The sequence below is a fragment of the Atractosteus spatula genome, chromosome 3, assembly GCF_055471065.1.
Source record: "Atractosteus spatula isolate fAtrSpa1 chromosome 3, fAtrSpa1.hap1, whole genome shotgun sequence".
Classification (NCBI taxonomy): domain Eukaryota; kingdom Metazoa; phylum Chordata; class Actinopteri; order Semionotiformes; family Lepisosteidae; genus Atractosteus; species Atractosteus spatula.
This window is the reverse complement of record NC_142708.1, coordinates 44651206-44666565: the sequence shown is the minus strand read 5'-3', so window position 1 is coordinate 44666565 and position 15360 is coordinate 44651206. Positions and strand designations below refer to the sequence as shown.

Genomic DNA, 15360 nt, shown 5'->3' with positions numbered 1-15360 from the left:
CACTCCATATACAAAGTACATAGTGTCTCTCAGCCAACACAAAAATAAATTTTGAAAATCTTATCTTTCAGCAGTTTTGTTGTTAGTATGTTAAGTTATTCTAAATCAATAATAACTTGCATTTTAATATATAAGGTTTTACAATTCTAATTGATTCTATAAAAATGTCAGTTGTTTACAAAAATACCCTTATCTATTTATGTACCTGAAAATGGTAATAAATGATGTTAATCACATGGAACAGGTGAAACTGGGTATTTCCATTTAATTGGTAAATGTTAAGACATACATACTACAATTTTGATATTGGCAGCTCAAGTATAGTTTACCTTCAATTCATTTAATCATATTGCAAAGATTCTAAACAATGTGAATTAAAGTTTCTTCTTAACCAAACTAAGATGTGTTAACATACTGTAAGAAAGTATGCAAATGAGTAAGGCATTCAACCCATACTGTATAGCTGGTTTGATTTTAAGTACCTAATTGAGTTGAGGATCTCATCCAGCTCTTCATGAAAGAAGTCACGGCTTCTCCTGTGAAATCATGTCTCTAATACATGCTCTAGATTCCCCAAGCAAGGGAACATACAGATGCAGCCATTCAAAATGCGCGGGTGATACCGCATTATTTTCCGGTACGCTGTATGCAGTCTACCGCAAGTTACCGGTAAATACCGCAAGTTACCGGTAAATACCGCTAGCAAAATAATAGTATCCGGAGCTAGTATCTGGAGCTAATAAAGCTCAACCTCTCATGTTTGAGCTGTAGCCATCAAAGTCTTTAACGAAGATATTACTAATAGTATTAATAATAAATGACCTTGGACAAGCTGTAAACTCAAAGTATTGCCCTGGTCCACATTCTTTTTTTCATTGACCGTCTTTGTAAAAGTAACACCACAGCATTTCGCAATCACGCATTTTTTTCCAATCATGCAAAGTACAGTAATTTTTGAGAATCGATTCACCATGCCTTACACATGCTCATAAAAGAGATTGATTTAGGAACATAAACATATTACCGTATGCAAACTGTACTGTATACAGTATGTATATGTATATTTAATGTCTTAACTGTGCCCGTTTAAGTATTGAATATTTATATGGAATTTTACCACTGAAGGGAAATCTTAGTGCCTGAGCATAAAAAGAATAGGAGCATACTGCAACGCGTGTGAAGCCCATAAACGATAATAATTTTGGAACATAAACATACAGTATATGGCTGGTCTCGGTACTTTAAAGAAAACATACACGAAACATGGTTTCATTATGACCAGAATCGGTCTTGAGATATTTTTAACTTGATTTACAGTATTTGAGAGGTATGTCTTGACACCGATACTACGTAAATACTGCTCACGTACTGTATATGTTTCTAGGTTTATATTATGCATTTCATACGGTCAAATTACTTTTGAGCAACTGATAAGAAGCGCGAAACGGTATGCCCAGGGCGTTTTAGTTTCGTTTTGTGCGGGGACTGCTTTAACTATATCGCCGTGGATTGATTAGAGATATCAAGTACATACAAGTCATTTTTTAAATGTTGTAGTTTGTCTTGTAAAAATGTTACGAGAACATCATCTGTCAACAATTACACAGGTTCTGTCTCCATATTGCGGATTTTGGTTACGTAATATTATTTTCTAGATTTCACGTTGTGAATATATGATTTGGGCAAACAGAGCCGCAAAGAAGTACATTATGGGTTGTTGTTTTTTTTTTTGCAGTTTTATCTAGAACAAGCGATGCTTAAACCTTTGTCTGATTCTTGTGAAACTATCCACACGACAGTTACAGTACCTAGGAGTTGACTTCAGTGATGTCACTGATGGGATGTTTCTAAAAATCCATCCTCTGTAAAACGTCTTCTCTAGTTGTCCTGCATATGTATTCGCTAATGAAGCTGTGTGTTCTGAGCCTGGATCTCTACATTTCTGTATGAACCAGCTTAGAGGGCTAAAGACAGCTTGTGTTTAAATTGAGTGTAAGGTAATTTATGCTTCTAAAGTCATGGTCAGCATTTATTATTGTACTGTGCTGTAAACTTGTTCTGTGCCTAGTCACATTATTTTATAGCGTTTTTATAGCGTTATCAAATCTGGTGGCGCTGTGTGTTAGTTTCCTGACTCCCATGTCACATGGTCTGTGATTGAATCCCATGGAACTACTGTACAGTATCACTTTATTTTTTAACAAACATTTCTTCAAAAAAATGAAACGTTTCCCTTGGTCAGAGATTAAATAAAACCTCACTCGCACCAAACAAATTTATATTTCTAAATATCACAACATGATCGAATTTAAGTCTTTTTAATAACAATGAATAGTCACCTATGCATTACAAAATAAACATTTATATTGATTTGAATCGCGTTTTGATTTAAATCGTAAACGCGTGTTTAAATATATGTGTTTAAAGGCGATATACTGTATAAAAGCGCTGATTCTTATGGAGTGTGTTCCGCCGGGGATTCAAAAAATTTATTTTTTTTAATCGTGTATCTAAGGAAAATTGCAGTATAACTTTGTTAATGCACAAACAGTGGCATGTTACATTATAATTTGGGTGTCTCCCCTTGCCAGAAAGCTCTAAATTGCATTTTGAGTGCGGTTTTTGACTTTTTCTAAATTGCAACCCATAAATAAAGCTGATAAAGCTTAGACTAACTGTATTCTAAACTGTATTACAACGTAAATTGCAAAAATGCACTTGGAATCTGTCCAAGCCCTCCTACGAAAATTATTTAAACTGCGACACTGATCATTCATCTCTAAATAAACTTTATTTTATATAGCGTTTTAGGCGAATAGGTAATTAGATTGCTCATAAACCTAATCGCTTTTTCTACATAAACACAGCGTGATTGCTCTCTGAAAATGCTTTTCCTTTATATTTAGGCTCAGATTTCAACTATAGATCGCATTATTATAAACTTTCTTGGAAAAATGTATTTTATGTAAACCATGTTTGCTATTAATTCATTTAGGGCTAAAATACGTTCATTGTCTTCCAATCGAGTCGAGTTGACATTAGAAGCTTGCCACTCCCGGACTGTTACACAAACGCATTAGCATGTTAAAGCGACTTAATTGAGGTGCCCAGTTACCAGTTAACACTGTACTTACTACTTTAAAAATACTTGTGAAACCGGTTTAATTCGTCACAGCCAGCACTCCTGCAGAGAGGGGGTTGTACTCGTAAAGTAGAAGCAGGCGAGATTTCCAGTGAAAGACACCTCCCCCCCTCAAAAACCCAGTAAGCAGCAAGGCTTTATGTTGAAAATGGAGGTGGATTTTGTTTATGATAAAGAGGAGAAACTGGGATGGGAGGAGGGTTTGGTTTTGCATAAGGGGCGGGATTATGATAATTGGAGGAATTTGCGAGAGTATAATGGTTTGATATATTTGATTTTGTATTGTGGTCGTTATCTATGTTTTTGGTTGGTATTATGTTTATATGGTTGTTTTTGTTGGTTGGTTGTTATTATGGTTATTAATAATACGATCTATAGTTGAAATCTGAGCCTAAATAAAAAGAAAAAGCAAGTGATTAGGTTTATGAGCAATCTAATTACTTATTCGTTTAAAACCCTATATAAAATAAAGTTTATTATTAATTTGCTGGACAGAGCGGTGAACATTATTATGCATAAGACAAAGATAACGATCCTGATCAGTTTAGAAATCTGTGTACGCTGTAAGGTTTTTACTTCTTAAACTTTTAAAATACACGTTTCGAATAGAAAGAAATCCTCTTCCTGCCCTGTCGCAGTACACGAATATAATCATATCGTTATTAAATTCTTTAGATACACGATTCCATATTATATTAGCAGAAAAGCTTAAACTACCACTTTTTCACACGCTATTTCACATGTTAGTTAAATTTAATTTATTTATATATTATATATTTATATCTCTGACCAAGGGAAACGTCTCATTTTTTCAAAGAAATGTTTGTTCACAACGGCGACTGTCAGTAGATAGGACACAGCGGCTCAGGCACCCGCTGAATGGAAAAGGGGCACTTTAATGTTCTGTATGGCTAATACTAAAGCCAATACTAATATTCAATACTTTAATATCCTTTTCTGTATGTTTAACAATAGTGGGTACTGGCCTAATTCGTCCCTGCTCCCGTTGTTAGGTGTTACTGTGTTGTTAAGTGTGAATTTGTACCTGTTTCCCTGAGGTCTGGCTTTTTTTCTGGAAAACCATAACTGGTCTTGTCCAGATTGACTGTCAGCGCCCAGGTCTAATAGTGCTGCTCCAGCAGTGCCAGGTTCTGGCGCAGCCTCTGTTCTGTGGGCGACAGCGGGACCAGATCGTCTGCACAGAGCAGGAACTCGATTTCCATAATTAATGCAGATCAGTAAATCAAGGGACAAAACAATTATTGCGCCCGGGTCCTCAATGGGCTTTGACGTGCTAATGCGTTGGTTTAACAGTCCGGGTGTGGCAAGCCTCTAATGTCTCCCAACTTTGAAAACCAAGTAATAACTTAACTATATGTGCAAACGTTTCATATGTTGCTGTTGTGGATGCCTGTGGAGTGTATCTTATTTGCCGCGCGCCCTCCCCCCCTCTTTCCCTCAATTCAATTCAATTCAATTCAAGGTGTTTTATTAGCATGGCAGATGGGTTCAATCAGTGTTGGGTATTTACTTTGCTTTGAGATTCCACTTTTAAAGGTGATATATAAATTTTTGACTAAAATAAATTGATATCTTTGTCTTCTAAGCTCTCTGTGTACAGTGGAGCCTCCTGTCCAGCCAGCACATGTCCACAGACATTCACAACAGCGACATATCATAAAACGTTTGCACATATAGTGTGCAAAAATGCACTTTATTTACTAAAAATAAGACAGAGATACTGTATCAATTTATGTTGCATTAGCCTGATTATGATTAAAAAAACACATATAATTAAACACGCATTTGCGATTTAAATCAAAACACGATTTAAATCAATATAAATGTTTATATTGTATCGCATACTGTCCAGCCTCCATTTCTCTATAAAAATTTACTCTATTACACACACACACACAATAGAAGCAGGAAGCAGAAGCAGGGACCGTTGTCAGAAGGGAAGAAGGTTGCTATTCATTGTTATCAAAAATGACTTAGAATCGATCATGTTGTGATATTTTGAAATATAAAAGTCAATTGATTGTCCATAATATCGCTATTCTATTTTTTCGAAGAAATGTTTGTTAAAAGAAAAGTCCAGCACCAGCTGGATTTGAACATACAACTCGTGAGTTGGTAAGCGGGCACGTAGACCAGTAGGCTACAGGGGAAATCGCATGAAGAGAGAGGTGAAAGAGCCCTACATAGCCCTGTCGCAGTACACGAATATAATCATATCGTTATTAAATTCTTTAGATACGCAATTCCATATTATGTTCCCTATTAATCAAATTCTAAAAGTATGCTTGTTGACTCCGGTATCTCTTTAGTTAAAGACTTCGATGCTTAAAATGTTTAGGGAGAAATGGAATACTGGTGTGTATTTTTTCTTTAAAGTACCAAGACCAGCCATATACAGTACTGTATGTTTATGTTCCAAAATTAATATCGTTTATGGCCTTCACAGGCGTTACAGTATGCTCCTATTCTTTTTATGCTCAGCTACTAAGATTTCCCTTCAGTGGTAAAATTCAATATCTACAACAGGCACAGCAAAGACGTTTACTGTAAGTCTTTCTACGACAGACCAACGAACCACGAGTGCCCCTGTCGGTCAACCAATCACGTACTGCAGTGCCGCGCGTCATCTTGCGTCACAATGCGCGACGCCACCTGCGGTACGTGACTGTAACGCGCACTTTGAATGGCTGCATCTGTATGAAAGGTTATAAATGAGAGGAGGGCATTTGGCTATCTGATAGTTAGTACTTAATGCTTTACATTTCTAAATAAAAAAGTCAAGTTTTCATTTTTATTTTTAAATGGTCTATTTAAAATGGAACAGAAAATGTGTTGATCACAGAGTGTAGTTTTTAATCGCATGTGAGCCAGATACATGGACATTTCTCAGCATTCCACACGTAAAAGAATTACTTGAACATCCACAGATATCCATAATGAACACCATCTATAGTATAAGGGCCGTTCTTGCAGACAGCCTTCATCTAGATGCTATTATTTGCACCACTGTTTTGCAAGCAACCATTAAAATTACGTCAAAATGTTTTAAGTGGTGCATACTGTACTGCAATGGCAAACTGCAATATTAACAATTTAAATATATTGATCTAAATATAGTGCAGACTTTTATTAGCTACAATGCATCTTGTCATTAAAATCTCTATTCAAAACTTTTATTTCAACTGGGACTTTTTTTATAGTTTTTTTACATATTTATTTACTTTTAAATAATATATGTTTTAAAGTCACTATGTATTATTTTATAATTACAGTATAAAATAAAATGATCTGTTTTCTAATCACTATGAACAGTTACTAATAATTTTGTATACTATATGTAATTTAAAAAGCAATAATGCTGTTAGTTTTGTTGGTTATTGGAGGTGACTGTTGAGATGTCTCAAGAATCTAGGGACAATGGGTTACACTTGACCTATGTTAACATTTACATGTCCTACAAGAGCAATGAACTGGGGAGTTTGCAGAAAAGGTCTGAGACACATTGATCAAAGGAATTGTCTAGTTTACCTTGGTTAATTACTACCTTGTTTGTGTGTAAATGATTAAGAGTCATCAACAGTTTTGGAACAGAGGATAAAAACAGGCAGGGAGCCCGACAGAGAAGGATGGAAGGAAGGACAGCAAGACAGAACGGAAGAGGAGTAAAGACAGTGTCAGGCCAGATCCTTGTTCCAATCAGCCTTTTAGACCATATCCGAGTAAAGTATTGGATCCACGTTAAGAGAGTCTGTCATTTAGTTGTTTTTAGAAAACTCCTATTTTTTGTACAGAAACTCCCTAAATTAAGAAGGGTCTCTCCTGGCTAGTGAAATAATTTTTAAATAGGGAGGTAGGTTCCCATTATTTTTTAGCTTCAGTGTTTATAGAGAGATAGATTTAATTCTAGGTTGCTTTCCATTTGGCAGGTTTTTCTTTTTTTTTTTGAGCCTGTTAGGCAAAATGTAAGATTTGAATACTTGGTTGCAGTGTGGTGTTTTTCTGGATTGTCAGGACACAGGCCTTTGAGACGCCTTTTATTATGTAGTGTGTTGTGTAGTAAGTGTTGTATCATTATTAATAAATCTTTGTTTAACCAAGTGTGCCTGATTTATTACTCTTTTCACCAAAGCTGTGCCAGAGAGCAAAGGATGCAGGTGCTTCTTAACCCCCTCTCCCCCTCCCATTTGTTACATTATTATACAGTATTGTGATGTATTTTATTTGGAGTTGTGGTAACAACATCCTATCTCAACAGTGTAATATTTAATGAGATTGTATGTCACTAGTATTCATACTGTATTGGTTATCGCAGAAAAAAGCCCTAATGGGTTAATAAACATTTAATACTTTAAAGATTTGTCTAACAGCCACACATAGCTGTGTTACTGTAAGGATTCACTGCACAGCAAATTGTAATATTAAGAATATTTTGTTAATTAATATGTTGTTTATAATCACTCCATGAAATTACTTGTTTTCTAAATACTTCCATGAAGCATTAAAATCCCAATTAAAGGTCCCAATCAAGTTACAAACATGTCACATTTAAAAATAATAGTTAGGGTTTGTATGTTTATATGTTCAGAGTTCCAGTCTGATGTTTAAAACAAGTGTTATTAGGTTTGATGATGGCCTCATGCTGGGTGAAAGTGTAACTTACAGTTTGTCTATTGTTATACACATTATACATTATACATTTTGGTGTATAATAATAACATTTTATTTGTCTTATTATTGCGGATTGTTTCGCACTGCATTATTGGCTGCATATTAGATTATTAGTGCAATTCGATTAAGTGCAATGATGTATTTTCCCTGTATAGTTTTAATTGAATGTACAGTATAGGAGAGTTATTGTCACCATACTTTTCTATGTGTTCCTTGTAGTTTAAATGTCATGCATATTATTTATCTAGGATGTAAGTTACTATTTGTTATTGTTTTCTTCTTAATGCAATGGTGATGGTTTAATGTGAACATCATGTTGCAAATGTATGGAGTCAAGCTGTAGCAGAGGATATGCAAGAGGAGTTTTAATGCCTAATTATTGGTCAATAACATTCCAGTTTTCCTTTGTTTAAAAAATACACGTACTCCGTTATGCTTTTTATTGTTAATATCACACAATGGTTGGTGTTAAGGTCACTTCTGTTTTTTTCTCATTAAAGAATTACTTCAAGAAAGTAACTAATATAGGACCTCTAGGCTGGGTTTGATATTTTGCAGAGACTGTTATATGTTGTTGTTTTTAGCTATGAAGATAAGAAAGGGCTCATTATCTAATTGTGATTTTATCTCTTTTGCCAGATAACTGTGAAGGCCAGCTGGTATCAGTATTGCCTCAGACCTCATTTAACTGCTCTTCCCAGTTATCTAATAGTCACAGCCCTGGCTTTGCTAAGTTGAACAGAAGAGATGGTAAGTTAAAAATGTCATGTTTTCTTAAAGATAGTTTTACTTAAGTTGAAATATGTAGATGTTAGAGCCTTTTATTAATTGTGTTGAAAGCATTTGAGAACCGTGTTGTCCATTTAAATGAGTTTTATATATAATATACAATACTAATGTAATACATTTATATAATATAAAACTAATGTAATATAATATGACATGTATGCATAATTTTGGTTTGTACTGAATTCCGTGGACTTGATGTCAGTTTTATTCAGGTGATATCATGCTCTATAGAGCACATCTTTCATTATTTTCCAGCTAGTTTAAATGAAGGACACAAATGTACTAGTGACCTTTTTAAGTTATTTGAAAGAAACAACTGTTTTACAGATAAACCATAAAGACAAAATAAATATATAAATCAAATAAAATTGTTATTCAAAACTATTTTATATGAAAGAATAATCATAATCATCGTCTCGGTATAAGTAACATTTTAATACTTCAATATTTCAATAATATACTCTACGCTGCACAAGTAGAATTTTTATGGCAATATAAAATACAATGCCCTCTAATTTTTTCATGCACCTAAATGAAATAAGAACAAAAAATCATTTAACAGAGTGACTTATGGTTTAGATAATGTGCCTTATTGAAAAAAAATCAAAAAATGTCATAGACTACTTAGAAGTGGAAAGGGGGAAGGCTGCAACAACACTCTTGATTCTTTTAACAAAAAAACATGGAATTCATTTAAAAAGAACCTCTCAGTCTCACTTTCTCTCAATGTCAACCCCCTGGCTGTTTCCTTCCATGACAAGTTCACAGCTTGCTTATCCTGTCTCCTTCTAATTCTGGGACTTTCACTCTACACTGTGTACTGTCTATCTCCCTTTGCCAACTTCTTCACACACTTGCTGAAGGGAGCACACATTTATGTAGAGTAGTATGCAGCTGGCAGTGATCACAGCAGTAAACATTAACAGCTGTACCCACTCAGATAGCATGAGCTATGGCCTGGAATACTCCCTCACCTAAAATGGATCCTTGACCCATTTGGGCTTTGGCAAGAGAGGTGATCCCAGACAGGAAGTCAGCATTGACAAGCACTTTCTGGCCTGTCCTGCACCCTGTATTAAAGTGCCTGCAGGGAGAAATGTCACTGGGTCACACAATGTTTGGAATCCTTGATCCAAAGAGCCAACTCAGTGGAGCTTGATTAGTAACCAGGGTAAATTGATGACCCATCAGGTAGTATTGTAGGGCCTTAGTTTTAATCCTCAAGCTCTCTTTTTTGTGCTTTAGCAGTGCTTTCTTGGCGATATCTTACAGCTAGGGTAAGCTATTAGGCGTTGCAGCCCACTGCGTTCTTGAACCACTTCCAGTCCTGTTCCATAGGCATCTGTCTGCAAGACAAAAGGTTTGAAAAAAACACTATATAGGTCCTTAATTGTCTGGAAGGTGACTTGATCACTGCTTTTTCCACTGGACAATATCCGCAGTACCCTTTTTGATTGGTTAGGGATAGGGTTATTCTTGAGAAATTTGGTATGAACCTTTGATAATATGTGCAAAGCCAAGTCATTCCAGTACTTTGTCCAACCGAGGCATGAGTTATGCATCCAGCTTTGGCACTGATGTGCTATTATGTGCTACACCTTTGTGATTTAGAATCTTCTATAAGTTCAATTTCAAGTTTATTTTCATATGCACCTGAGTGCAATTAAATGTTTACTTGCATGTTTTCATCACATAACAAATGTCTTAACAGATGACATAAAATATGACATAGCATTGACATAGAAAATTACATAAGAAAAGAGATCACAAGTTTTGGATACAGGAACAGGGTAGCAGCAATACTTTTAACCAGCATTTAGATAGCAGTCAAATTATTTTGAGTTCAGTGCAAAACAGAGGGGTGTAAGTGGGGGTAGGAGGATTTAAGAGGTGGAATTTAGGAGTCTTATGACTGTGATTTAAAAGCTCCCAATCCCATTGTCTCCCAGCTGTCTCCACCACCTTCTGTAATTTTTACGTTCATGAGCTGAGCAATTGACATACCAAACTATAACGCATCCAGTGATAATACTTTCTACATTGCATCTGTAGAAATTTGTGCATTGTTTTGAAACATATCATATCTCCTCAGTCTCCTCAGGAAGTAGAGGCACTGGTATGCTCCTGTTATTACTTTGTCTACGTGATGGGACCAGGTCAGGTTTTTGGTGACCTGGTTCCCAGGAACCAGAAGCTCCTGACCATCTCTACAGCAGCCCTGCTGATGTAGATGGGGGGCCCCTCACTGCTTCCTGGAGAGAGAAAGAGTCTTTATTTTCCCCGAGGGGGCAATTTGTTTTACAGAAGCAGTGTTGATGTACGGAAGGACAGAAAAAAAACATGACAAGTACCAATATATATATATACATATGTGCATAGAAAGTAAGGAAAAGTAAGTGTAAAGTATATAGCTACAGGTATGAATGAGAACTTAAATCTATTGGTTTTGCAGTTGGGGAGTCGGTATCTGCATTCTGATTGGATACGGGATTGTCACAGATGGATTTTGCTTTATGTAAAACACATGAATGATAGATGGTGGAGAGGGTTTGAAGATCAGCACAAAAGACCTTCTGACATACAGTATATTCATAAGGCAGCCCAGTTCTTGCCCCTCAGATTCAGGTTGCCAAACCATCAGATCAGGGTAAAAGCTAAAACAGATTCATGGAAAGACCAATAGAACAAAATCAACGCCAAATCATCTAACTTAAGACATTTGTTTCCTTAAGAAAAAAAGAAGCTGTTGTCCTTTTTTGAGGATCAAGTCAGTATTGCCTTCAAAATTTAGCTTAGAGTCCAGAACAGTCCCCAAATACTCATATTGTTCTACTAGGTCCACTGAAGCTCCCCCGACGTAGGTTAGGTTGGGTGGGGTTCCTGAAGTCAACTATCATCACTCTTCAACTATCATACATCACTGTACGTATTCTAATTTTTCGTCTATTCTGATGTCTGTTCTTTTTGCTTGTCTTGGGCTGCTGTACCACATCAATTTCCCTTCGGGATCAATAAAGTCTCATCTATCTATCATGTCTTGGGTCTTTGACATATTTAGCTTAAGGAAGTTTTGTTTACACCAAGTGGCAAACTCATCAACAATGGGTCCATGACTCCACTCATTTGCTTGCAGTAGGCTAACAATGACAAAGTGATTTGCAAATTTGCATGTGTCTTGAGTGGTGATAGCTCTTGCAGTCATTTGTGTATAGGACAAAGTGTAAGGGAGACAATACACATCCTTGGGGAGACCCAGTAGAGCACCTGTGGGCAAATTATGTCCCGCTAGCCAGTTTTAACTGGCCCTTGAGGTAAAAAATAAATCAGTCAATATTTGCCATATTCCACTTTGTTTGGTGCTGTTTCTTCTCACATTTCATTATTCGTGCCGTTAGATGGCGCACAAACGCTTTACCACTTGAATTTCGGTTTCACATGCACAATCGTGGACACTGAAAAATGCCCTCAGTGTCTTGTCTGCCTTAAAGTGTTGGCTGCTGAGAGTGTGCTTCCCAGTAAACTGAAACGTCATTTGGAAACTGTTCACAGTAGTTTGATAAGTAAGCCTCGTGAGTATTTTTTCACGCAAGGTTAATGAATGAACAGAAAGCTGCTTTTTCTAACCAAACAACAGTCCCCAGCAAAGTTATTTTTTCATCATACAAAGTAGCATTCCGAGAATGCAAAAAATCTCATACTATTAGAGTACCGAGGAATAAGCAACAAAGCTCTGTGAATTCTGCTTCCCTTTGCAAATTCCTGCCTTTGTGAAGCTGGGTTTTCCGCACTTGCGGTTATCAAATCCAAGTTTGCATCAAGAGTCAATGTTAAGAAGGAGATGCACATTGCCATTCAAGAATACTACCCAGTATTTTTGGTGAATTATGTTAACATAATTTATTAAACAAGCCCACCTACCCATTAAGAGGCACAAACAAAAATACATTGTATTTCTCCCCATTTAAAAAAAAAAATAATGTTAGATTTTTACACATTTATTTAGTAATTTTATTTGCATTTTACAAAGATGTTGACTATTTTTTATTTTTTTGCACATTCAAATAATTTCATTTAAATGTGTTGTCAAGTATTTTTACTATTCTGATCAAGCCTTTTGGTTTTGAAAATGATTAAAAATAATAAAAATTGGATCAACTGTTTTTATTTTGACCCATCATTTCCTTTTTAAATTCATAATGTTTTGTAAAATATCGCATTGCCATATAAGTTATTTTTGACACAGGGGAGGCATGTGGAAAATTTGACAAGTCAAGGGAGGCATGGACCCAAAAAGTTTGGGAACCCCTGCTTTACCGATTTGATTCACCAGTCAGAGTGGGTCCATCGTACTGCGAGGGAACCTGCGCCAAAATGAGTGGATTGAAGAAGCAGAAAGTTGACAGTGAATGCAGAGTGTTCAGCAAAGAATAGACTGCAAAATACTTTTTCACAGAGGTTGGAACAAAGGCTATATGTTTAATTTGTAAAGAAAGTATCGCAGCGCAAAGAATATAATCTCAATTGGCATTTTTCTACCAAACATACTAACTATGCTAGCAATCTGTCAAGGAGTGGGATAATAGAGCTTCAAAACTAGCCACTAGTTTACAGGCTCAGCAAAATTTATTTTTCTGCTCTTCTACTATCCAAGAGGCCAGCACAAAGGCAAGCAAAATAAAATTGCTAAACAAAGCAAGTCGCTCTATGAAGGGGAGCTTTTGAAGGAGTGTATGATAGAAACCGTAGATATTCTTTGTCCAGAGAGCAAGAACAAATTTGAGACAATAAGTTTATCACGCAGAACAGTTACCCATCGGGTTGAGGTAATTTGTAAGGACTTGGCTTGTGAGTTGAACATGAAGTTTTATTCAATTTTAATTTTTTTATATTTATTATTTTTTTCTCCCAGGTTATCGTTAACCTTGAACTAATATGCCTGTGTTGGATTCTAAACTGTAACAGCAGGCTGAAGTGGCCCACTATACACTTTCAAAATTTTATGTGGCCCTTGGGACAAAAACATTTGCCCACCCTTGCAGTAGAGGAATGATTTTTGTTAGTTTAAACATTGTTGAATCTCACCTTCTGAGTTCTGTCTGTTAGGAAATCAGTAACCCAGCTAACAAGACTGAAATCAAGACCAAAGTTTGGCAATAACTTAGTTGCCAGTAGATGAGGTTGAATACAATTGAATGGAGAAATCCACAAATAGCAGTCTAGCATGGGTCTTGTTTCCTTCAAGGTGTTGGAGGACAAGATAGAGAAGGTATGCTATAGCATCTTCCACCCCACTACCTGCCCTGTAAATAAACTGCAATGGATCTAGCTGATCCTTTACTTTGGCCACCATCTAATTTTTCACAATCTGTACCTTTTCTGGTTGTCTTTTCATAACCAGAGAGGAGATGGCTACTGGTCTGTAATCATTGAGTGAACTGGGAAATTTGATAATAACTGATTATTTCCATACCCTAGGAACCTTTTGTTGGGTTAATGACATTTGAAAAATTAAAGAAGATATGCCACACAGCTGTCTAGCACACCTTTTTCAATGCTCTTCCCCCAGCAGAATCAGGACCCGGACCCCTCCTCTCCTTAATCTGTCTGAACCATTTACAAACCTTAGACTCATCAAATCTAAATGCACAATCAGAGATCCTGCTTCTGAACACACTAATTTCATTTGAAAAATCATGTATGTCAAACCGAAGGTAAGATTCAAATCATCAGCAAAGTCAGCATTTACCACGTGTATTAAAGCTGCTGCATTAATGCTGCTGTGCATTCCCACCATAGACCTAATACCCTCCCATGCAGAGCGTGAGTCACCTTACATATTGCTTCTTCCACTTTATCCTTATACCTAGGTTTAGCATTCTAAATATCTTTTGACATTTTGTGCTTTCTTAAAAAGAACTGGATTACCTTGATAAAAAGTGTTTTTTTTCCAATTTAGAGCTGACTTGAGAGATTTGGTTACACATGGCTTGTTATTAGGATATACAATGCATGATTTCAGAGGACTAACAGTGTTTTCACAAAAACAAACATATCTGGTTATTGTATTTGTCGAGGTATCACATCGTATCGCATCGAGGTCAGACCATGAGTGCTTAAACATGGCCCAGTCTGTCCACTCATAGCAGTCCTGCAGTCAGTGTATGGAGTCCTTGGTCCAGACTAGCACCACTCTGCATTCAGCTTTACCTCTCTTCAGGGTGGTTTTGTAGTCAGAATCAAATGCACTGCATTGTGGTCAGATATCCCAGTGCTGCTTTAATGGTGGGTTTGTACACTTCCTTAATTGATGCTTAACACAAGTCCTATACCTTGTTATGCCTTGTTGGGCAGGTAACATATTGATGAAAATTGGTAAGTGTCGTCTGCAGGGAGCAGTGTTTGAAATCTCTAATGATGAAATTAGGAGCATTAGGGAAGTTGTTTTGAAAGTGTTGAACAGTCCATGCAATTCGCTCTGCTGCCCTGATTGTGTTGGCTTTCGGATGAATATTAACCACAGTTACAAAAGTTAGAGGAAACTCTTTAGGGAGGTAAAATGGATGTAATGAAACTGATAAAAGTTCAGTGTCAGGCTCACAAACACTTTCTCTCATGATCATGGTGTTATACCAATGATTATTGATGTACAAACAAACCGTCTTGTGCCTTACCGGTCTCACAGACATCATGATCCCTATGCATGGGTCCTCCAAAGCCATCGATTTCCAAAATTGGTATCC

The 15360-nt window shown here is 36.4% G+C and overlaps 1 protein-coding gene across 1 annotated transcript in view; it reads left to right on the top strand.

Annotated features, from left to right (window-relative positions):
- Nucleotides 1–15360, top strand: part of cntnap3 (contactin associated protein family member 3) — a 438191-nt gene that overhangs the window by 133148 nt on the left and 289683 nt on the right. Inside the window, exon 2 of the mRNA XM_088910414.1 lies at nt 8471–8581. Coding sequence (XP_088766540.1) covers nt 8471–8581 — 111 coding nt within the window. The remainder of the gene's footprint in view (nt 1–8470; nt 8582–15360) is intronic.